This window comes from Bidens hawaiensis, unplaced genomic scaffold (genome assembly GCF_021521415.1).
Source record: "Bidens hawaiensis isolate Kalapana, Puna unplaced genomic scaffold, B.hawaiensis_p1.1 tig00011184_1, whole genome shotgun sequence".
NCBI classification, from domain to species: Eukaryota; Viridiplantae; Streptophyta; class Magnoliopsida; order Asterales; family Asteraceae; genus Bidens; species Bidens hawaiensis.
The window spans coordinates 118,610-143,484 of NW_027491867.1; the positions used below are offsets into that span (position 1 = coordinate 118,610).

At 35.5% G+C, this 24,875-nt stretch overlaps 3 protein-coding genes and 1 pseudogene across 3 annotated transcripts; 3 read left to right on the top strand and 1 right to left on the bottom strand.

Annotated features, from left to right (window-relative positions):
• Positions 1-679: 679 nt before the first annotated feature.
• On the bottom strand, positions 680-4,296 carry LOC143537333 (protein IQ-DOMAIN 13-like). Its single transcript, XM_077031124.1, has 5 exons — positions 4,150-4,296; positions 3,613-4,044; positions 2,889-3,116; positions 1,475-1,600; positions 680-1,406 (listed from the first exon to the last, which is right to left on the bottom strand). Exons 1-5 carry the CDS (start codon positions 4,222-4,224, stop codon positions 750-752), a joined length of 1,518 nt encoding a protein of 505 aa, XP_076887239.1. The 5' UTR covers positions 4,225-4,296; the 3' UTR covers positions 680-749.
• Positions 4,297-8,690: 4,394 nt separating this feature from the next.
• On the top strand, positions 8,691-15,778 carry LOC143537348 (BAG-associated GRAM protein 1-like). Its single transcript, XM_077031136.1, has 18 exons — positions 8,691-8,902; positions 9,775-9,825; positions 9,935-10,032; positions 10,131-10,206; positions 10,289-10,417; positions 10,499-10,545; positions 10,623-10,746; positions 10,816-10,932; positions 11,090-11,119; positions 11,195-11,294; positions 12,446-12,552; positions 13,183-13,317; positions 13,397-13,501; positions 14,027-14,173; positions 14,243-14,296; positions 14,695-14,758; positions 14,865-14,926; positions 15,487-15,778. The coding sequence occupies exons 1-18, from the start codon at positions 8,705-8,707 to the stop codon at positions 15,580-15,582; spliced, it is 1,740 nt and encodes a 579-aa protein (XP_076887251.1). The 5' UTR covers positions 8,691-8,704; the 3' UTR covers positions 15,583-15,778.
• A 1,137-nt stretch (positions 15,779-16,915) lies between these two features.
• Positions 16,916-19,760, top strand: LOC143537349 (protein STABILIZED1 pseudogene; annotated as a pseudogene).
• A 1,865-nt stretch (positions 19,761-21,625) lies between these two features.
• LOC143537334 (uncharacterized) lies at positions 21,626-23,929 on the top strand. Its single transcript, XM_077031125.1, has 5 exons — positions 21,626-21,880; positions 22,778-22,836; positions 22,934-23,115; positions 23,478-23,730; positions 23,870-23,929. Exons 1-4 carry the CDS (start codon positions 21,721-21,723, stop codon positions 23,548-23,550), a joined length of 474 nt encoding a protein of 157 aa, XP_076887240.1. The 5' UTR covers positions 21,626-21,720; the 3' UTR covers positions 23,551-23,730; positions 23,870-23,929.
• Positions 23,930-24,875: the final 946 nt, after the last annotated feature.

Below are 24,875 nucleotides of genomic sequence, written 5' to 3' on the forward strand. Positions count from 1 at the left end.
GCACGTGCGTAGGCCACAGTTGGTGGAACAGGAACACTATTCAGCCGGCCACACATCCTTGGAAACCTACCTTCGGCTATAAATACCCCAAATGGTATGATCATCTCATCTTATCAAATTATCATCATATTATACCTGATATCTGCTCTAGCAATCTCTTAATATACATTTATATTTAAAGAGCAATCTAGTCTGATTCTCACGCCGGAGGGTGGTCACAAGGAGGAACCCCCCCTTCTCAGTGACAAGCTCACGGTGTCTGTTTTGCAGGTTATCAGAAGAACCATCTTTACCGGGTCTAACCCCTCGTGGGAAATATCTATCTAACCCCCAGGTTATCCGTAATCTGCCCGGGGTCCGGTTAGTGTTTCTTCAATAATGTAATTTTTGGAGGAGTGTGTTTGACAATTTGTTTACGTAAACACGTGTTAAAAATTAAATGAAGATTTATTATAAATTATACATCTTATATAACAAAATAAAGTACATTATATAAAATGTAGGCAAGTCTAGTCAACTTCAGTATATAAAGCTCGGTTGGAACTCGTTTAGCTCCGGTTTGAAACCAACTAATAACAGACAAAAACCAACTTTTATACACTCAAAAAACAGATGCGTGTTCATTATTACACATCTACATTCTGCATTCAACCAATACATAGATGATCAAACACTCACTATATCCCAAAAAAAAAAGATACAAAAAATCAAATCAAAGAACTCAAACCCACCCAAAAGTTTAAAAAAATTCAAACAAATCTGTTAAATGGTTTCCTCCCAAATCCTGCTGGCATAGACATGGATGAATCCATACTCATGCCCCCAACAGACCGTGGCGACCTATGTTTTTCCAATAATACCCTCGGAGCTGGCATTGCCGTTGAATCCTTACCCGAACTTCTTTTGTTCCATTTAAACGACGACTGGATTGTTTGCGTTAACGGGAACGAAAACCTTCGTTTTGACGACGTCTCACTACCTGCATTGCTCGTGACCACCCGGTCCCCACCTGTTAGCCTCGCTTTGGCTCGAGCTGAAACAGTTGGGTTCATGTAGTTCGGGACCGAAAATGGTGGACAACTCATCAAACTATCATCGTCTTTCATTGGGTAAGTTGACCCGACCACACCGCCTTTTGACTTTGAGTGTTTCATTAACTTTTGAGTTGTTGATGGTGGAGTGGTTCGTGTTGGTGTCATAATGGGTCGAGCCCGAATTGGGACAGTTGATTTTAATGATCTCGGTGTTGCAGTTTCGAATATTGGTGTGGGTGGTGTGAACCTGGAGTGTTTTGTGGGTTCATCAGACGGTAGTTGTCGTTCTAACCAGTTCCACCACCATGGAAAGCTGCCAGACCGGATGTCGGTTAGAGCAGTTTGAGCTGATTTTGGTGTGGCTTTCCATAACTGAAGCTCAAATGTGATTAAAATGAGTTTGATATTGGAGAACTAAAGGATGATGTGTTAAAGGTTACCTGGTGGGAGTATGCATAGGCCATGGCTCGTTCTCGTTTGATCATGGCTTCTATTTTTCTTTGTAATCTTGCTTCTCGTTCTTCTTTTGTTAATAAACTATCGTCCCAGTCTTCTTCGCCTGGTTCCTGATGCAACGCGTATACGACCCGACCCGAACCAAACAATTAGTAGCGAACCCACAACTTTTTAGGTAAAGGCAACAATATTATTATGTTTGCTTCTACTATTTTCTCGGCAACTTAAGATGTCAAACTAATTTTAGCTTTCGGAGGGTCAATTTCCGCCTAAACGGTTCGGTTGGTGCGTGTTGAATTGACACTGGCGGGACCTACCGGATAAACGAGCCAAACCACTCATAAACTACTCAAGATTGGCTCGCTAAAAACTTGAATGAGCCCGAGCCCCATCTTGATATTCACTTTTTTTTTCGAACTGTAATCTTGATATTGACTTATTGGAAAATAATACTGATAACTTTTATTTAATATATAAAATATATAATTTTGTAGTTATAGTCATGGGCGGATCTATATGTGTCAGTGCGGGTTCACGGGAACCACTGAGTTTCGGAATTTATATAGAACTCATATATAAAACAAGAGTGAACCCACATATAAATTGTGAGTGAACCCATTTTCACAATAGACCCTTGTTCTAGTGGTAAAACCCCACTTTCCCAAACTGAGAACCTGAGTTCAATCCTTACCCAAAGCAGTTTGATTTTAATGATTTTAACTCTTTTTAATCATGTATGGTATACAGATTCTAATTTTGTATGACATTCTTACCCTCAGCTATTTATAGTGATTTTAACTCTTTTGTATGATAAAACAATAATGTTTTGCAGTTGTATGATAATTATAGTGATCATTATAGTGATTTTAACTGATGCATGTAAGCACACAAATACACATTCGAATTGACCTGAACCATTGAATTGATCCGACCGTCAAACCGACCCGAATAGTGAACCCATTGGAAAAAATTCCTGGATCCGCCACTGGTTATAGTTATATATAAAGTTCTGATAAACTACTCTTTTTGAAATATTTACTTAATATAATTTGAGATTTGAACTTGGGTTCTCTAAATATACATATGAAATTTGCCAAAAAAAAAAATAAAAAAATAGAAAGCTGGGTGCATTGTTTCTCACTTTCTCTGTATAGCTTAAGCTATATTGAATACTCTTTCCTTCAAATAAAAAAAATCTTCATTACTTTTTTTTCCTTTGAAAGAAAAACAATGTATCTTTTATTCTTTAAACACAAAAAACATGATAATTTACTATTTAAATGACTTAGAACATCATCTGGTTATTTAGTTAGACCAAAACATACCATGTACTTGAACCTATGGACCTAAGTTATAAACCAAACGGCATGTGGTGTATAAAAAGAAAGGAGATATTACCGGATTACTGAAGTTCCATTTGCCAAGTGAAGTGTCGTTTTTGTTTGTGTGTTGTTCAAGTGCTTGGTTTTCCAACATTTGTATTCTTCGTGACTGAATCTGCGTTTGGACTCTCACCAACAATTGCATGTGTTTCATTGCGTTGACTGTTTGCCTCTTCACGTTTTGGCCTCTCACCACTCCTTGCAGCCTCACGAGACCCCTCAAGGCTCGAAAATTCCTCCTCGCCTATACAATATACTCAACCAATACACAAATGTCAAATACTAGAACATCATATAAAAAACTTACCAGGCACGTATTAAACTGAAAAACATCAGTAACAGAAAAAATCAAACCCAAACGAAAATCAACCGTTTGGTTTTATGTTTAGGCTTCGGTTTTGTTTGTAATTAACACCAAAAAACCCGAACCCAACTGAGTTTATGGATTTTCATTTTTAATTTTTAATGTTAATAAATATATAAGAATTTAATAAATAGTTTATCCCAAATATTTGAGCTCAAATATATAATAATCAAATAATCATTAATTAACAAAAAAATTAGTCCCAACTTCATTGTTTTGGGCCAATCTTTATTAGCCACAAATTTTCAAGCCCAAATGGTAAAACGGAAAAAACAAAACCGAACGGTTTTCAAAAACAAAAATAACTGAAATTTGGGTTTTGGTTCGGTTTGAGCCCAAAACCTACCCAAACCTGTCCATACACACCCCTACTTACCATATAACTTCTATAAGCAGCCTGAATTATGGTAGCCGAACGATGATGGTGTCTAATAGTTGGCTCTGGTCTATAGCTGGTTTCCTTATGCCTTTGAACAACAACTCTAGGAGATGAACTATAAGGAGAAACCACCCTAGGAGACGTGGCTCGATAAGAATTAACCCTAGGAGACGTGGCTCGATAAGAACTAACCCTAGGAGAAGTGGCTCGATGAGAACCGACCCTAGGTGAAGTGGAAAACAAAGGTTGTGAGGTTGTCGGTTGCTCGACGGTTGTAGGGTGACCGATAAATAACGATTGTTGGTCAACTTCTCCCAAGATTTTCTCGATGCTGCTCGGTTCTCTAAATAAAGGAATGAACGATCTACTCTCGCCATGTTTTAATCTTCCTCGCCCCTTCCTTTCATGTGAGGTTCTCCTCTCTATTTCCTGTGACCGATACAAATCATTAGAAATCAAGAAACACGACATTCTGAGATGCAAATTTGCAATACTCACAGGCGAAAACCATAAAGTTTGAATCTTTTAACTTACATTTGGTAGTTTGTCTTTAGAACTGGATGTGAAAACCCTCTTGATTGCAGAAAACCAACTCCCTGTTCTCCCCATGTGTTCCTTACTTCCTTACATTACCGGTTCACCTTAAATGATGCAAGTATAAGAAAACCGAATAACGACAGTCAAAACGTACGAAAAAAAAAAAGACGAAGAATTTGCTAATATTTTAGCATATCAGATCAACAAAAATCATATGGTAAAGACAAACATTCATATTTACCTCAAAATATGTCTAAAATCCTATGCTGGCATTTCATCAAACACCTTATGTGCATCATATATTTTACACACATAATTTGACAGGTAAACAGAACAGAATTAAGAGCATATTCATACCTTAAAAAAATTAAAATTTCCCTCCAAATTTCCATAAAAACATTTCAGAATCAAAAGGTGCTTCAATTAACCATCTACCTCTGACATGGCGTGCTGTGACATGAATCTTACTTACACTCACAGCAACAGTAGCTTTAATTACAGAGAGAATAGTGGAATTAAGTTAGAAGATTGATGATTATTAATTTATTATTATTAATATCACCACTTTATTATTGTCAGTCACCCCACCACACCACCATCCATCCATCCACCTTTTATATACGCTTTATACTAAACAATTTCATTTCAACACGATGCAGGTTTGATGTATTTAAATATATTAGAATATAGATTGATAGGATGGTGATGGATGGATGTATGGATTTGGCCGCTTACCCACTTGAACAACAAACTTTGCTTAAATTGGAAGAATATTATTATTATTATTATTATTATTATTATTATTATAGGAGGCTTAAATTATATAGCTTTTCATCATCATAAATACTCATCATTATTAATAATTATACTACTATGGAATTGGAACTGGTCCATCTAGATTCTATTCTTGATTCTGATGGCCACGGCGGCGCGTGGAGTATACGCGTACGGGAGTGGTTCGTGTTTGTGGTGGGTCCCCATATGACCGTTTTTTTTCCCGTACTCACTATTTGCTTCGTGGAAAATTCTTCCCCCGTCATCATTTGATATCGAATTTTTACCATGTTGTCGGAATGGGTATTCGGATATCGTATCGGGACGGGTATGATATTAGATGATATTAGGTCGAATGAATATGAACAAGTGGTATGTTTATGTTCGTTAATTTAGATTTAAATGAACACTGAGTATGACTATTTATTTGGATAAATATTTGTGTTTGTGCTTGTTTGTTTAAAAAAAAAAGCTTAGTTCGTGTTTGTTCGTTTAAAATTTGAATGAACAATTCACGAAAAGGTTATTCATTACTTTTCTTGATACCACTGCAATCACTTGACTACTACCACGATTGTCATCGACACCACCACCGATGCCATTGCCGTTTCTTATTTTGGTGATTTTTTAGTTTGGGGTACAAGTATTTTTTTTTTATTTGTACTTCATTCATGCGTCTTTATGTGTCTACCAAATAACATAAAATAATGATTTTTTTTCAAATTCTCATTGGTTAATCAAACAAGATAAAAGAATGATAATGAGCTTTCTAAGTATATATACAATCATGGCTAGTGATACTTTGACGGGGAAAATTCCCAAAATAGGTAATTTTATAAACTAATTTCGAGTTTTGCATACTTTTTCCATTATATTCCATAAATATGTATTTAAAAGTACTTAGGACGAGTAGTATGAGTAATCAAACGGGCATGCTACATAAACACTTAAAACATGTCACGTAAATATAAACCAACCAAAACGAGCACATTCAATACTCGTTTAGTCGCCACGAAAAAAGAAGATAAATGTCTCGAAAACAACATTCACGACTACTGCAACAATGCTTTCATAGCGCCGAGTAGATCCTAAAATTTTGGAAGGACGAGTAGTTAACCAAACTAACCTACACGAGTTGTATGGTTTACTAAACTCATCATCCCGGGTAGTTTACAAAAGGCTAACTGGACGAAGTAGTTTGCAAGCTCTATTAGTTAATACGAGTAGACCTTGTTCAACGACCAGTTCTTCCGGTATGCCGAAAGGGAAAACCATAGTTTGACACTTTGACTTGTCTTTATTTATAGATTAATTTTTAAATTGAATGATTATATATAACCTAAATATGCTTTAAATAAACAAATAAATATCAATACATTTTGCTACAAGCATTTAGGATGTGATTGTATATATATATTTTGGTTTTAAATAGTTAATTGATAGAAATTTGACATGAGATTGACACAGCAACTTCTTAAGTGTTTAATTGAATGAGTGGAGCATAAGCAAAATCACATCACTTAAGTCATATATTTCATCATAATAACATCTCTTTATAGCCTAATTGCACCCCCTAAACAAACTTCATTTTCAATTTTTGTTGTAACAAGTCAATGAGAATCCTATATTAGCATACTGTTCTCACATAAGGGATGTTATCATTATTAGGTACTATTAGGTACTACATGAATACGAATTTTTCATATTATATTTGTACTGTTTTAAAAAAACCATTAAATTTTATAGGTAAAAAAATTGAATTCGACGCCTTTGGCTAAGAGAAGACGTTGGAGTCGCTAACTCATTTTTTAGCTTGCAAGCCGTGGCTAAGAGGCAAGTAAGAGAAGAAAAAAGGGAGGATCTTGGAGCCACTAAAAGGAGACTAAGTCGGCTAAGTAACTTGATTTGTAGTCTAAAATTAGTCTGCTTGTGTCACATGTCAACTCCTTGTTGGTCAGGAGGTGGGACCCGTCTTAATTTATATGACTTTCGTTGCTAAAATAAGCAGGGCTAATGCTTAGTCTCCTTGACTATCTTGGGGCAATCTGATAGGTCTAGAAAGGAATGTGTAGAAGAAAACAATTAATGTACGTATGTTTTTTTAAAGGCTCAATAATTATAAAACCACTTAGACAGAAAGAAAAATAATAATAAGTGACAAAAGATACAGAATTTAACAGGCTCTCACTTCTCATTTCTCAGTAAATCATGTTTCTAGATTTATTAATAAATATTAGCTATCGGATTACCATGAACATGTAACTCTAAGATCATGAATTGGAGTTGGACTCTGGCCCAGTCTGTTATAGCCCATTACTATCATACATTCATACTCTACAATACCATGAATATGACAAGTGCAAAATCACACTATACTCCACACCTTGCATGCATGCCGTGTCATGGGCAGAACAAAAGATTTTAGCCCATGCTAGTATTCAAAATTTTCTTCTAAATCCATCACTAACGGTTTAAGTTGATTAGTACATTATATAATCTAAATTCATGTAGTTGTCCACCTAAAATCAAGATGGTGTTCATGTGTTTAGCAAAGTGTGTTTTAGATCATGTATCATCATGTTATTATTTTTGGGTGCCTAAACCTACATGTATGCGCTTTAGTGCTTCATTAAACATGCGTGATATGTTGTTTCATATAAGAAACACAACATGAACATTGTAATAACCATGCTAATGACTAGAAGGCTTGGTCGTTGCTTGTAATATGTTTCACAAACAACTTGAATAACTGACTAAACTGACTATAAGATTAAAGCAACACAAGGGCGTAGCTTCTTACGGAACAGGATGGGTCCCACACTACACACCCTGTATTTTCATTCAAACTACGCAACCAAATCAACACATATATCAAAGTCTTCCTTGAAATATGAATATAATTTTTAACTAACTAGTTTGATTTCCTATTCTAAATGTTAAATTTTAAACAAGTTTGAAATAAAGGTTTTAAATGTATCCCAAACTTCAAGTGGTAATACACACAAAACTTATTAAAACGTCATATTAATTCACAACTATCGTAGCATCAATTAAGAACAAAAAATTAGTAAGCTCGAAACATAAAAAATCACATAAATTGTTAAATAACCGAAAGACAATATTACATACGTGACAACATAAATAAGCCAATGCCGGTAAATACAAAACAAAACGTATGCCAAGAATCATAATTACAATTTTTAGTTATCCTGCTATTATATCTATTTTCTCAAAATTCTCATATGTGAAACGAATTTTATCGATAAGTTTACAAACTTAATAAAAGTCATGATGAAAACCTCAAAAAGAATTATATCAAGAACTTAAGTTCATAACACACCAAAATTGAAAATTTTGATGTCCTACATATTATCTCCCTTTATAAAATGTAAAAACCCCTCTTCATTCGATTAGGAATGAACTCGGTATCATACCGGTAATTCGGTTCCGATTTTCATAAAAACTTGACAACTTAGTGCTAATAACGTTGACAAAATTCGATAAATATTGATACTGAACCAAACCGATCCTAAAAACATCAGCAAATAATTAGACCGGTTTCGATACCGGTAACCGGTACCATTTCCAAACTTCCAACCATTTTTATACAAACCGTTCCAAAATAAGAATCAAACCTCCCAAAAATGCCACTACAATTATAACAAAGTCATCGATCTATTCAAAGCAATTACTTGATCTTTCCGTTTCAATTTCACTCACGTTCTTCTTCATAATATTATTATTATTATTATTATTAATGTAATTCGTTCGTTCTCAAATGATGATCACCGAAACGACGAGTATTGATTTTTTGGTTCCGTCATGGTGGGAAGTGGAAGTGAGCGTTGCCGCGTCATTATTCGTCATTGCCGCCTACTGGTTCTTCACCTACGACAGCCACACCGCCGCCGGTGATCGATCTATGTTCGATAATGCATCTATTGGTGCCGCTGATGGCGTTGATGATAGAGATAAGGTATATCTGTGATTATTTAGGGTTTATGAATTATAATAATAGTGATTGTGGTTGTTGATATTGTGGAATTGATAATTATAATGTGATCGTGTGTTTGGTTTGTGCCCTAATTTGCTTGTGTGATAATGTGTTGATTGCATCAATGTGATATTGTGATCATGTTGATTGCAATTTGAGCATAGCGGAAACATGATTGATTTGGTGTTTTTTTTGGCAAAATAGTTACGAAAGTAGAAATTAACAAGGGAGAAAAATGAATCGAACCGAACAAGGCCGTGTTCATGTGCGTTCGTTGCGAACAGTGCACGTCTGCACGAACACCTAACCGAATGAAATTTATTGTTCACGCTAGTTCATTAAGGAAATGAATTTGTTTGTGAATGGTTCACGAACTCTAAGTGAACTATATGACATGATTAGAGAAGTTATTAATAATTATGCTTAAATCTATGTGGCAAGATTAGAAAAGTCATGAAAAAATATTAAAAACCTTTTATGAATAAACATAAACAAACAAATGTTAACTGACATAAACGAACACATGATTGAACGTTCACGAACACAGTTGAACGAACATAGCCTATGTCCGTGTTCTTTCATTTATTTAATTAAACTAAATTCCTTGCTCGTGTTCGTTCATTTATTAAATGAATGTACATAAATGAACTTCCTGCCGAACGTTCGGTTTGTTTACAGCCCTATTAACACGCGTTCTAATTCACTTAGGATTGTGTTTTAATGGTTTCGATCTGACCCCAGAGAAGTCAACAGTTGACTTGTTAGTGTTAATCTGGTTACTATTACCTTTCATCATCTAAATGTGATAAGAATTCATTTGATTTGCTAACTGCATTTCTACAATTATATTGTAGATGGATCAATTGAAGGGTGACTCTAATGGCAGCTCTGCTTATATAATAAAGGTATTTCCAAATGAACTGGTTTTGTATTTCTTTTGAGTTAAGTTTGCTACCATATTATTCTCTATTGATATTGATATTACATTGATGCTCAAAATGGCCAACAATGTAGGTTGAACTGTTAGCAGCAAAGAATCTTATTGGTGCTAATCTGAATGGCATGTCGGATCCTTATGCAATCATCACTTGTGGTACAGAAAAGCGGTTTAGGTAATCCTTTGAATCTGCAATTATGCAATCTCCAAATTGTTAGTTGATATTGTTTATGTTGGATAATATTATAATCATTATATATATTTGTTCTGCAGTTCAATGGTTCCCGGTTCAAGAAATCCGATGTGGGGCGAGGAGTTCAATTTTCCTGTTGATGAATTGCCTGTAAAGGTACCTATTTACCGTTATTATTTTTATATTGTACCTTTCGTGTTGAGAGTTAACATATTATTTGGTTCTTGATTATGAACAGATTAACGTGTCAATATATGATTGGGATATAATTTGGAAAAGTGCTGTTCTTGGTTCGGTTACCATTCCTGTCGAAAAAGAAGGTCAAACTGGTGCAATATGGCATCCCTTAAGTAGTTCTCCAGGGCAGGTAATCTTAATCCTATTATTAATATCAACGATTCCTTAAATTGACTGATTAAAGATGTTTAACACGTTACTATTTCTTCAGGTTTGTATCCAAATTAGAACAACAGATCTCTCCAAAAATTCTTCCAGGTAGAATTTTGTGTGTTTTATGTCATATGTTTGTGTTTAATTAAAATCACTGATTTGTTATTATTTATTATTCATAGGGATTTGAAGGGCTACGCTGGTGCTAACCCTAGAAGGCGGATCTCAACACATAAACCAGGGCCAGTAGTTGTTCATCAGAAACCTGGGCCTTTGCAGACCATATTTGATCTTCTACCAGACGAGGCACATTTCTTTAACTGTTAACTTCTATATTACATTACTTCAATAATAATATATTTTTTAATATTGCAGATTGTTGAACACAGCTATTCATGTGCAATGGAGAGATCATTCTTATATCATGGTCGTATGTATGTTTCAGCTTGGCATATATGCTTCCACTCTAATGTATTCTCCAAACAATTGAAGGTTAATCTTCTTTTTTTCACATATATAATATCTGCTTCCTATCATATCGTGCTGTATTATTTGTAACATTATTTTTATTAGTATTGGTATACTATGATAGCTTTGTTTAAGCATTATTGGTTCTATTTACCATGGTCTTCTTCACTCCATTTTGCAGGTGATTATTCCTTTTGGTGACATAGAAGAGGTTAGTTATCTTTTCTGGGGCTTGGCTTTAGTATTTAGTATTAAAAGTTGCGATAGTAATGGTTTTTATTTGCAGATAAGAAGGAGCCAACATGCTGTCATTAATCCTGCTGTAACAATAGTTCTTCGCCTCGGTGCTGGGGGGCATGGTGCTCCTCCCTTGCGTAGTCCAGATGGTTAGTTTCACTTATAGCTTATATGCAGATGGATCTCTTTCTCTTCAGAACTACAAAAAATTGAAGAACTTCTAACAACCAATCATTTTATTAAATAAATAAAAATTTAATTTATATATTTAATATTATTTGAGAGTAGTGTTGTCATTATAATATGTAATTTTGTGATTACATTTATGTAATCACAAGTTTACGTATGTGTAATTACCAATTTACATGTATGTGTAATAGCCAATTTTACATATATGTAATCATATAATTTCGTATAATAAAATAGTAAATGACAAACTACCCTCTGTTAATACTATATATAAAAAATAATAAATAAAATGTTTGGTTATTTTAAGTTCTTAAATGATCCTCATCCTATATAACACATAAAATTTCATTTTATTACAGGTCCGATAGATATACCCATGTACAAGGTTTAAAAAGGCGGAAACGAGCCTCGAGGCGTTTTCCTTTAGACTCTTGAGGCGTAAGCCTTGAGGCGGACCGAGGCGTAAGCCTCAAAACATTATTAAAAAGTATTAAAAATTATATATATAATCTATAAAAATAGCACTTTAACATAAAATAAACGTTATGAATATTGTAAAACCTTATTTAGTAATAAAACAAACATAATAAAATAGTTTAACCACTAATTTAATACAAAACAAACATCATAAAGTAGTTTTTTTGTTGTTGTGTCTGTGTGGCTGTTGCTTGGTGTTGTGAAAGGAGGCACACCAATTAAACCCTAACCATTATACAGTTAAACGGTGATATTTTTTAAATCCACTAGCAGTAAATGTTGGGCTGGCCCACTAATTAAGTTCACTAAGCACTAAATGGGTGAAAAAAATGCCCAGAAAATGATTTTTTTGGCATATTTCCGTATTTCACAACTTCTAGTGAGGCTTAAGCCTCAACGCCTCGCCTCGAAGCCTCACTGCCTCAGACCGCCTCGAACTGCCTCGCAAAGGTCGAGGCGTAGGTTTCAGTAAATCCTAATGAGGCTAAGCCTCTTATGCGTTTTTCCACCGAGGCTGCCAAGGCGTAAGCCTCGAGGCGCGCCTCAGAAAGCCTTTTTAAACCGTGCCCCTGTATATACAATGTATATAAAATGTCATTTTTGACTCACTGTTTTTAAATTAATTTGATTTCAGGTCGAGTTAGATACATGTTTGCGTCATTTTGGAACAGAAATCATGCAATAAGAACTTTACAACGTGCAGCTAAGAACTATCATTCAATGATCGAAGCTGAGAAGAAGGTATACCTTGCTCCAAAAGAATTTTGTACTAGTCGCAACTTTGACCCATTTACTTAGAAACGGGCCAATTTGTGTTCCATTATATCTTTATCTAGTCAAACGAGCCAAATCAAAAGTTGGGTCAAACTGCATTTTCAGTGAATATCATCATCATCGTACTCAGTATATCCCACCAATAGCAATGCTATGGTAGGGTCTGAGGAGGGTAAGATGTAATAGGGATAGAGAGGCTGCTTCCGGTGAGACCCCCGGCTCGATAGTAGTTTTGCATCAAGCCTTGGACATAAGGCACATAGCACTCAATCATCGGGACACCGGCTGATCGGTGCATGTGCCCTTGTCTTTCGGCTATCAACGCCACCACATGATGCCTGATTAACCTTCCGCCACTTTTAACGTTATTTTCACGAGATTAGTAAAATAACGTCAAAATTAGTGCAATTTTACTTTTGCCCACCCGAGGGTTCACACATATATACATTATATGCGCGCACCGCAAGCAGGGCGTAAATACAGACTTCAATCTCTTTATTTTAAAAAATTTATATTACTGTTACTATAATAACTTTTTAAAAAGGTTATTATGGGTCAACCTGACCTGCTTCATATAATGACAAATTACATGTACAGGAGAAACAGCACTCAGAGTTACGCGCAAGCAGTAGCTCTCTAGTTCACAAAAAACCCACTAAGGTTTTAGCAGAAAGTGTGGTGAAGAAAAAGGAACCGTTCGTTCAAGAAGATGTTCTCACTGGCATATACAATGTATGTACCCTTACCATTATTAAGCGGCTATTTTAATAATATAATTATATTGAATTAAAATTTTTAAATATTTATTCAGGAAGTTTTTGCAAGTACCGCCGAACAATTTTTTGACTTGCTGTTGAGTGACGGTTCAAATTTCACAAACGATTACCGTTCGTCTCGAAAGGATACGAATCTCAATGTAAGCATTATACTTTGTAACCTTCATTCATAGAGTTTCTTCTTAGGCCTGTAATGAACCGAACAAGGCATGCTCATGCGGCTCATGGTCTTAACGAAAATGAACGTGTTCATGTTTGTTTTTGCTCAGTCGTTAATAGTACAAACGAACATTAACGAACGAATATAATTGAAAATAGTTGAATGAATATATATGAACATAACTGAGCAAACACCAATTCAAAGTAAATGTAAATATCAGTTTGTTGGGTCTAAAATATTCATAATACTTGACTAAAGCGCAATGCGCCTAACAATGTGAATGAATGCATAAATGTACAAACTTCAACAAATGTAAACTAACAAACATAAATGAATGTTAGCGTATGAACAGAAATGGACATAATCGAACGAACATGCACGAACGTAAATGAAAGAACAAGACGTGTTTACTGTTGACACAAACGAAACTCTGGACAAACGGTTAACTTGCGGGCCTCCGATTTTCATATTTTAAATTCTACTCTCTCTCTTTTTGAAAATGTAGATAGGCCAGTGGCATTCTGCTGATGAATATGATGGTCAAGTAAGAGAAATAACATTTAGATGTCTTTGTAATAGTCCTATGTGTCCACCGGATACTGCGATGACAGAGTGGCAACATGCCCTGCTGTCTGCTGACAAAAAATCCCTGGTGAGTATTTTTTTATTGGGTTTTCGAAATTAAACTTTATTAGCACTTTATTGATAGTTTGCTTTATAGGTTTTTGAAACCGTACAACAGGCACATGATGTTCCATTTGGATCATACTTTGAGGTATCTTTCAGCATCATTCACGAACCTAACACGAAATTTGCGTGCTTGGGTTTAGTCTAAGCGGGTTTGGGTTGTATTTGTGTGAACCTGGCGGGTTGACCTGTGTATTTTATCTTTTATATATCTGTAATGTATAGTAACTTTAACTATTTGGGTAATTTTTATAACAATATTTGTAAGTTTCAAAATAATTGGCATAGTATGAACATAAATGTTTAAAAAGATAAAAGTAATATATAAATTTAGTATTTTAAAGTATTAACATGCAAAAAGATTAATTTTCGGGTAATACTATAATAGGCATGCCACTTCTATGTGGCATATAGAGGCATAATCGTAATTTTGTTGTCACTTGTTTTTCTTCTTTAACTATAGTTCACAATTTTGTGTTGCTTTAGGTGCATTGTAGATGGGTAGTTTTGACTACATCTGAATCTTCATGCACTATTGATGTTAAAGTCGGTAAGTTCCATTCTACTATTCTAGATTCCATTTATATTCGATAATCACGTATGGTTCTAATAGTGTGTCTGAAAGTACTTAATTACCCTGTTGGTTGAGTTAACAGGTGTGCATTTCAAGAAATGGTGCGTAATGCAATCTAAAATTAAATCGGGTGCCATAAACGAGGTAAGACTTGACCCTTACAAGTAGGGGTGGCAAATGTAACTCATTGGGTTGAATGGGTTGTAATAAGATGTATACAATGTGTCAAACTAAAAAAGAAAATGATTGAAACAGGTTGACATTTCTCAAGTTTGTTTGTTTTTTTTGTTTTCTTTTTTGGAACGAGAAAAACGGAGGAAACTTATTAGTACTTTTACTTTTTTAGTTTTTGATTTATATTTCGAGTTATGGTTTTTTAATTATTTTTTTTTCGAATTTTTTTAATGAGGGTTTTTGAAATGGGTCAAAATGTGTTGAGATTTCAAAAACCCCTCATTAAAAAATTAAAACAAAATTATAACTCGAAATATAAATCAAAAACTAAAAAAGTAAAAATACTAAAAAGTTTCCTTCGTTTTTCTCGTTCCATAAAAAAACTTGAAAAATGTCAACCCGTTTTGACCCGTTTCAATCATTTTCTTTTTTTAATTTGACCCATTTTGATCCATTATATACATTTAGCTATCCATTAATTACTTACTAGAACATAATTGATGTACATAATAATTGTATATATTATGCAGTATAAGAAAGAGGTGGAACTCATGCTAGAAGTGGCTCGTTCGTGTATTAACTCCAACACAGCCAATGAGACGACACAAAATGTTCCTTCCACATAATACAACGCGTAACCTCGCCATACACACCAACATTTCGGTTTTAAACATTTTCTGACATTTTTTTTAATTATTCTTACTTTTTTATTTATTTATCGGATTACAAAAGAGTCCATGTCAGTCAAGGGATTGCATTGTGATTATAATGCTGTATGTAGTTGTCTTTTTGACATTTTTTTATATGAATTCTAATTCCTAATAGCATGTAACTTTTTAAAAAAAATGGGGACTTCAAATTTTCTTTTGACATCTTAATATTGGCTGAACTAGTGAAGTTACCAGCCTTAAACATTCAGTTATTGAATTGTTATAAGTAAGCTATTAAACCAGATCAAACCAGCATCATTTCCAGTCATTTGTAGACTACAACTTTGATAATCATAGAGTTGTATAATAACTTTCGAATAAAATTTATTTTGATGGTCCTCCAAAAGAATTTAATCGGATAAAACTCTAACTTGAGACAAGAAATTTGTATGGAACTTGTGTGGAAGAAGAACCAGAGAGAATGTCGATCAAAACTTGAACGGTGTTTTATCTCTACGGCAATTATCAATACAGATAACTGTTTCATGCAGTTATCTTTTCAAATTTTTATTAATAAAGCTCAAAGTTAACCCGATGACCCTATTAGGGGTTGCCGCCCCTAGGCCCCCGCACATCCCTAACTTGCTTAATGTTTATTATGATTGATTGTCGACCAATTAATTCTATTACATTAAAATACGAACAACATTAAAAAGAATTATTAAGTCTCATGATAACCATAATCAGGTCCGAGCATTAGAGGCAAACAAAACCGGCTCTGGGATTCGAAACCAGTTTCTAAACAGACCTTGTTATTAGTTTGAGAAAACATTCATTGAGACCAGTTTGTAACCGTTTGAAACTGAGCCAACCCCGTATCAAACCGAACCGATTTAGTCCCAATCCGGTTTTAACTTCCGTGAACCCAACCCAAACCAAATATCAAACCGGCTCGATTTGGCCCATAATCCGTTTCTATCACACTTAAACCGACTTAAAACTAACCGACCAAATGTTAGTAAGTTAAATTATATAACTTTTTACAAATCATCACACTTTTCATTTTATTCATTCGCATCCGTTATCCCGATTTCCGGCCACCGCAATCTGCCAACGCCGCCACCACCACCACCACCACCGTCGGTACGCCGCTAATCGGAGTTTCGTCCTTTGATTCATTTCCACACGTAACAGACACCGTTAAGTTACCAAACGTGTCACCTAGGGTTTATTTGTTTCCGTTTATAATTATTAAATTTCAATTCGAATTATTAATTAATTAATACTTTTTATCATACAATTAGGAATCAATCATGCAAGCACCTGTTGCACCGAAGAATAGGTTAGAGTTTCTCAACACACGCCCTCCGCCCAATTATGTAGCCGGATAAGGTCGTGGAGCCACCGGTTTCACCACCCGTTCCGATATCGGTCCCGCCCGTGCGGCGCCTGACCTTCCTGACAGATCTGCGGCTGCGGTTGCTGCTGCGGGTCCGTCAGGTGTAGGCCGGGGCCGAGGGAAGGGTCACGGTGAGGAGGAAGAAGAGGAAGAAGCTGAGGATAAGGGATATGATGAGAACCAGAAGTTTGATGAGTTTGAAGGGAATGATTTCGGGTTGTTTGCTTCGGCTGAGTATGATGAGGAGGATAAAGAGGCGGATGCTGTGTGGGATGAGATTGATAAGAGGATGGATTCGAGACGGAAAGATAGGAGGGAGGCTAGGTTGAAGGAGGAGATTGAAAAGTATAGAGCTTCCAACCCGAAGATTACCGAACAGTTTGCTGATCTTAAGAGGAAGTTGGTTACGTTGTCTGCTGCGGAATGGGATAGTATTCCGGAGATTGGGGATTATTCGTTGAGGAATAAGAAGAAGAAATTCGAGAGTTTTGTGCCTGTTCTGGATACGCTGCTTGAGAAAGCTAGGCAAGAAAAGGAACATGTTACTGCTTTGGACCCGAAGAGTAGAGCTGTGGGTGGAACCGAGACGCCTTATGCTCAAACGCCAGATTTGACTGCTGTTGGTGAAGGTCGCGGGAAGGTTTTGTCTTTGAAGTTGGATAGGCTCTCGGATTCTGTTTCGGGTTTAACTGTTGTTGATCCGAAAGGGTATTTGACTGATCTGAAAAGTATGAAGATTACCAGTGATGCTGAGATTTCGGATATTAAGAAAGCTAGACTTTTGTCCAAAGAACGAGGGACGTGTGGATTGAGGCATGTCGGTTAGCAAATCCAGATGAGGCCAAGGCTGTGATTGCTAGAGGTGTTAAAGCAATCCCTAATTCGGTTAAACTCTGGATGCAAGCTGCAAAACTTGAACATGATGATGCCAGTAAAAGTAGGGTTTTGAGAAAGGGTCTTGAAAACATTCCTGATTCTGTTAGGCTATGGAAAGCGGTTGTGGAACTTGCTAATGAAGATGATGCAAAGCTTTTGCTTCAAAGAGCTGTTGAGTGCTGCCCGTTACATGTGGAATTGTGGCTTGCTTTAGCTCGGTTGGAAAAGTATGATGCAGCAAAGAAGGTTTTAAACAGGGCACGTGAGAAGCTTCCTAAAGAACCTGCAATTTGGATCACCGCAGCCAAGTTAGAAGAAGCTTTTGGAAACACATCAATGGTTGGAAAGATTATAGAAAGGGGTATTTGGGCTTTACAGAAAGAAGGTGTAGAGATTGATAGAGAAGCCTGGATGAAGGAGGCTGAAGCTGCTGAACGGGCCGGGTCCGTTGCGTGTAATGCGATTATTAATAATACAATTGGGATTGGTGTGGAAGACGAGGACCGTAAGGTTATATGGGTTGCTGATGCTGAAGAATGTAAAAAACGAGGCTCGATTGAAACCGCTAGAGCTATTTACGCGTGCGCAATTGCTGCTTTTAAATCAAAGAAAAGTGTATGGCTTAAAGCAGCCCAGCTTGAAAAGGCTCATGGAACCCGTGAGTCGTTAGATGCACTGCTTCGTAAGGCAGTTACGTACACTCCTCAAGCCGAGGTGTTATGGTTAATGGGTGCTAAGGAAAAGTGGCTAGCTGGTGATGTACCTGCAGCAAGACACATTCTTCAAGAAGCGTATGCGGCAATCCCCAAATCTGAAGAAATCTGGCTTGCTTTTAAGCTTGAGTTTGAAAACAACGAGCCCGAACGGGCTCGTATGCTTTTAGCTAAAGCGCGTGTGAACGTGGTGGAACTGAGCATGTCTGGATGAAGTCTGCTATTGTTGAACGAGAACTCGGTAACAGTTCAGAGGAAAGGCGGTTGCTTGATGAAGGGTTGAAATTATTCCCATCTTTTTTCAAACTATGGTTAATGTTGGGTCAGCTTGAAGAACGGTTAGGTCGGTTACCACAAGCAAAAGACGCATATGAGTCGGGTTTAAAACAGTGTCCGGATTCAACTCCTCTTTGGCTCTCACTTGCAAATCTTGAGGAATGAATGAGCGGGTTGAGTAAGGTTCGGGCCGTGCTTACAATGGCTAGAAAAAGGAACCCGAATAACCCTGAACTATGGCTTGCTGCGATTAGAGCCGAGTCGAGACACGGGTCAAAAAAAGAAGCTGATATTTTAATGGCAAAGGCGTTGCAAGAATGCCCGACTAGTGGGATATTATGGGCTGCTTCTATTGAAATGGCTCCAAGACCACAAAGGAAGACCAAGAGTTCTGATGCTTATAAGAAATGTGAACATGATCCAAATGTGATTGCTGCTATTGGGAAACTGTTTTGGCAAGATCGGAAGGTGGATAAAGCCCGAGCGTGGCTTAACCGTGCAGTTACTCTTGCACCAGATGGTGGTGACTTTTCGACTTTGCTTTATAAGTTTGAGTTGCAGCATGGAACTGAGGATCAGCAGAAGGAAGTGTTGAGGAAATGTGTTGCTGCTGAACCGAAACATGGTGAAAAGTGGCAGCCGATATCGAAGGCCGTTGAGAATTCACATCAGCCGGTTGAAGCAATTTTGAAGAAACTGGTTGTTGCTCTTGGGAAGGAAGAGAAAGCTGCAGAAGATAATAAACATCAGTGATGTCTGTTTTGACTTCTTTCTAGTTATGTTTCTGTTCTGTTGACCGGACAGGTATTATTTTTATCTTTTGGAGTGTTTTTGTTATACTTGTATTACCTTTTAACAGTATGTTCTCATCCATAAAATACTTTTGAAATGTTTTCAGGTTTAAAGCCCCTCTATGCTCTCTGTGTACCTTTAGATCTATTGATGCATATGTGGTGTATGCTTTAGGTAAATTAATTTAAAGAGTTAAAATGGTATGTGTTGTTTAGATTTGTTGATATATTTATGGTGTATAATTTATGTGTTGGATCACTCAAAAGAGCTAAAAGGGAGTGGGGAGCTTAAGGCTGAATTGGTTTTCAATTTTAAGCAATGTTTGTATTTAGCTTGCATTGCTTGGACTACATATGGTCCCAAGTTGCATTAACCTATAAGTTGATTGTGAAGTGACATGCAAATCATATTAAGGTCTTCCGCTGCGATTACTATTTTGAAGAGTTTTAGGATCGCATTTATGAAATCGTCAAATTAAACCGATCTGCCTTATAAAAAAGGCTGGTGTTAAAGAGACTTGTTTGAAGAGGGAGGTGGGTGGGTGTGTGTGTGGGGGGGGGGGGGGGGTTGAAATCCAAATAAGAGAGATCAGAGATGTGCTTGTTTTAACGGACCTACTATTTTTAGGGATTATGATCTGCTTAACACTGATAATCAGATTTATAAATACTCTTTAGGGTTAACATATTGAAATGTTGATATATCTAGTATTCCATCCATACATTATATACGTACGTGGCGCATATAGATCATACATTATGTATGTGTGCGGTTTGGTGCGGTGCGGTTTATATAGATTGTCCAAGACAGAAGACATAAATGGTTCACACTTTTATATGAATTCTACTTGTACAGAATGTCATATCATTTTTAAGCTCATCTAGGATACAAGAAAGATAAGACGAATAAATGAATATGAAGGTATATTTTCATAATTTCACGTGTGTAAATACATTTTTGAATAAGCAAATTTTGTATTCAGCTAGAACAATCATTTAATAACTACCCAATAACACAATATTCATTATCCAAATGACCTTAATCCGCATTTATCTGGTGTACTCCCTTAACCACCTAATTAATTCGAGCACGAAATCTGGCACTTCAGCTAATCAGGTGCCTCTAGGGTGAGTTTGATTGATCAAACCATGTCTGAAAAGGTACAAAATCTTCGTAATTGTACCATTTTTTTGGCCACTGTAATTCCAGGTCTAAATTATTATTCTGATTTAGTTTTCGCTATACTTAAATTTTCAGACTCACATTCATTATGTGATTAATAGAACTGAACCTAACCAATGCTTAAAACTGATTAACCAAAACTGATCATTGACTATCTTCTATAATCAATAGTTTTGATTTTGGTTTGGTTAGGACCAAGGGGGTGTTTGGCCTAGCTTTTTTAGCAAAGCTTATAATAGTTTTTTTTTTTTTTTACAAAATAAGGTTTATTTGGTGTTTGGTTTGGCTTTCTAAGCTTAAGCTTATTAGCTTATATAGGCTAATTTAAAGAAGCTTATTTGAATATGGTATTGTTAACTTATTTGTGTATGGATATAAGCATAAGCTAGGCCAAACATCCCCCAAAACCAAATCAAATCAAACAACACCCTTTGTTGCCCACATTCGGTTAGTAGGGATGATAAGCAAACCCGAAACTGATGAACAAAGTACATCGAAACATACAGGACGAGTGCTTTAAATATGAGACCAAGTATAATATTGTTTTAAAAGTTTTCATAGACATAAGACGAAAATGATATTAGTTGACACCCGACTTGAATACGAAGTGAAACCTTGATACACGTGCCTAAATGATACTTCTAAGCATTTTTTTTTTCAGTCATAAAATGAGTAAAAAATTTCACATTTTATTTTAATTCCTAAAATTATTATATAAAAATTAGTATAGTAACAATTTGATGTGGAGACCCGGCAGAGTAATAATTAATAAACACGGATCCGAGGACTGAAGCCAGGAATTAAGCTTCGTCGTCTTCAAGTCAATACCTCATTCATTCATTCATCAACAGTGGCAAAATTGATCGATCTTTAAACATGCGGAGCTTAATTAGTGCCGTATTATTATTATTAGTAGTAGTATTCGTTTGTTCAAGAGCAGAGCAGCTGAGCCCTAAGGAGTGTGAGGATCTAGGGTTTACAGGTCTCGCCCTCTGTTCCGATTGTAACGCTCTCGCTGAATACGTCAAGGACCAAGGTTAGGTTTATCTCTTTCTACGATTACATATTATTATTATTATTATTATTATTATTATACATGTAAATTGTTGTCGTTTTGAATTTGATTGAGTTGATTTCGTATTTGATGTACTCTGAACCGATCGTTTCTGTTTCTGGTAGTGAAGCTAGGGTTTTGAAATTAGGCAAGATAACTCTAATTCAATGCATTACTATGAATAACAAGCTTTGATTCCAACACTTGCTTTTAGTGATCTGAAACCTTTATTTAATGTGTTTTTTATTCCTAAATTTATACTCTCTCCGTCCCTCTACAAATGTCATGTCATGGTTTGAAAAACACAAAATTTAAGAAAGTTTGAATGATTGCATTTTTTGCTTAACAAATGACTATAATGCCCTTGACATATTTAAAAAGACAAAATTTAAGAAAGTTTGAATGATTGTATTTGTGTAAGGGTAAATTTGGAAATTAGTTAATAAATTTTGAAAGTGAACATTTTTTAATGGGACAAACTAAACAGGAAATGTGGACACTTTCAAAGGGACGGAGGGAGTAATACTTAACAGTGTCGTAGAACTCACTAGTCGGGTGTTGGGTACCAACTAGTGATTAATCAATCGGATTGAAGCAATTAAACATAAAACAATTAAACATAAACATAACAAGTCAGTGAGAAAAACCAATAATTGGGGCTAACAGGTTATAATTAAGGTTCGATTGCCTTTCAAAAAATATATACAAAAAATTCGAGTTTGGCCGACTAGTGATTAGTTGCACCGATTAGCTGAAAATTAATCAGTCATTCCGATTTTACAACACTGTATGACACCCTAACCCAATGCATAATCATGTTTTTGATTTCTACATTAATCTAAGTGGGCTACTTACTTGCACTTGTTTCATCCATTGCAGAACTGCTGTCTGATTGCAGAAAATGCTGTACTGAGGATTCTGATGACTCTACCAGCAAGGTCTCTATTCTATACTTTCTGTTGTCAGTCTTGTACTTTGAAGGTGTATCATTTTAATTCATATGAAGTGTTTGTGCTTAACTATAATGGATTACAGATTGTCTATTCTGGTGCGATTGTGGAAGTATGTATGAGGAAACTCGTGTTCTATCCAGAGATTGTTAGTTTCATTGAAGACGAGAAGGAAAAGGTTCCATCTGTTAAAGTTCAATATGCGTTTAATGCGCCACCAAAGCTGATCATGTTGGATGATGCTGGACAACATAAAGAAACTATAAGGTGCGTTTGTTGTTAAGTTCTTTATATGCTTCAGTAACGTTTTATTTGATAAAATTGGTTGATTTTTGGAAAACCATTTTTATTTCTAACATTTGCATACATAAACAAGTAGCAAATAGTAAAGAGAACTTAAAGAAAGTTGAAAGGGTCAAAGGGCTTTATACCTTTATGTATGTATAAGTTGCCAAATATGATAAAAAAAAGTTTCGGTCCGTTTGACTCTATTTCTCTTTATAGCCAATTTATTTATTTACCCGTTTGACCTATCAAAGATAAATATGTCTAATTGTTACGTCTAATTAAGTTGATTGTGCTTATTGCTTGTTACTTTAAAGACCTAATGCTGATGTTATTTTACGCAGAATTGACAACTGGAAGCGTGAACACATACGCGAGTTCTTGAAGGAGAAGCTGAAGCCAACATCAGCAATTTGATTGGTCTGTTGGGTTTGTTCTTGACATTATCTAATTATACCAGTCTGAACAATTTTCATAACGTTTTATTTTTGCAACTTGTAGAACAATTATTTCTACCTTTTTTATTATATGGTTCAGTTCTGTACTACTTTATATACATGAGTGATATTTTGTCGTAGCAATATTTGCTGTCATGTGGTTTTGATGATATCCCTTGTGTTTACAAAAACATGTAAACTAAACCGTAAGCACATGCAACCTTGCTTTATTTCTGGAACGTGTGATAGTCCTTTACGCACACTTTATTCAGGCAATAATCTACTTGAGTTGTCATGAGGATTTTATGATATCCCTTGTAAGTGTTTACAAAAACATGTAAACTAAACCGTAAGCACATACAACCTTGTGCTATCTCTGGCAACATGTGATAGGTCTTTATGCACGCTTTGTTCAGGCAATAGTCAACTTGAGCATACCAAAGAGTGAGTTAACCAGTGAGCTTGATTCGAATTCTAAGGAGTCAACTCAACTCAACTCATTATATGTGGTTTAGAGGGAGCTTTCTTCGAGCGAGCTTTAAACCGCCAAACTATTTGAATAATTTATAGGAATTAAGGCCACTCTACTGGTAAGTCTATTGCATGACGAAATATAGACCCAACAGCTTGAAAAGAAAAAAGAAGACATCTAATGAGAGAACTGTATGGTCTTATGGAGAACTTGCACTTCACTCCATTCACATGACTCGAATTTTATACTTTTATTAACTTTTTCAAAGGTTTTTTTAATAAATATTTTTTATTTACTACTGGGTATTTCTAATGATGAAATTAATATTTATTATTAAACGAATTTATTTTATTGAATTAAGCACCCTTATTTTATTTTTTATTTCTACCTTATACGGTTTTAAACATATATTTCTATTATAATCTATATACAAAACAAATATTTGTTTATAAAAGGTCGTGGGTTTAAGTCTCATTTGTGACAAAATGTCATGTGCGAGCCAAGTATTTTACCACAGTGGCCTTTCGGGTGGTGAGTTCCCTTGAAATTTGTTGGTTGTTCGACAACAAAAAAAAATGTTATAAAACTTAAACCCGTCATTAAACGTTCATCAAATCTGTTAAATATCATTGACAATAGTAACAAAGTGTGGAGAAGAAGTTGGATTATTAAAAAATATTAATTACCTTGCATGTACTAATTAATGATTACTAATTGATTAATTGAAGTAATTGATGTAGAATAACAAACCTCACATAAAAGGTTTTAGTTTGTAGATTGGTTTTTAATTATAACTACAATTTTTTTGTTATGATACTTTGGAATAAACCCAA

What these genes read in the sequence shown, in the direction of transcription:
- LOC143537333 (XM_077031124.1), bottom strand. Translation starts at nt 4,224, where the DNA reads ATGGGGAGAACAGGGAGTTGGTTTTCTGCAATCAAGAGGGTTTTCACA. An exon ending in CTGCTTATAGAAGTTATATG is followed by an intron (nt 3,117 to 3,612) that starts GTAAGTAGGGGT and finishes TATATTGTATAG; the next exon opens with GCGAGGAGGAATTTTCGAGC. An exon ending in AATGGAACTTCAGTAATCCG is followed by an intron (nt 1,601 to 2,888) that starts GTAATATCTCCT and finishes GCGTTGCATCAG; the next exon opens with GAACCAGGCGAAGAAGACTG.
- LOC143537348 (XM_077031136.1), top strand. Translation starts at nt 8,705, where the DNA reads ATGATGATCACCGAAACGACGAGTATTGATTTTTTGGTTCCGTCATGG. An exon ending in GAAAGGATACGAATCTCAAT is followed by an intron (nt 13,502 to 14,026) that starts GTAAGCATTATA and finishes TTGAAAATGTAG; the next exon opens with ATAGGCCAGTGGCATTCTGC. An exon ending in CATTTGGATCATACTTTGAG is followed by an intron (nt 14,297 to 14,694) that starts GTATCTTTCAGC and finishes GTGTTGCTTTAG; the next exon opens with GTGCATTGTAGATGGGTAGT.
- LOC143537334 (XM_077031125.1), top strand. Translation starts at nt 21,721, where the DNA reads ATGCGGAGCTTAATTAGTGCCGTATTATTATTATTAGTAGTAGTATTC. An exon ending in TGAATACGTCAAGGACCAAG is followed by an intron (nt 21,881 to 22,777) that starts GTTAGGTTTATC and finishes CATCCATTGCAG; the next exon opens with AACTGCTGTCTGATTGCAGA. An exon ending in CAACATAAAGAAACTATAAG is followed by an intron (nt 23,116 to 23,477) that starts GTGCGTTTGTTG and finishes TATTTTACGCAG; the next exon opens with AATTGACAACTGGAAGCGTG.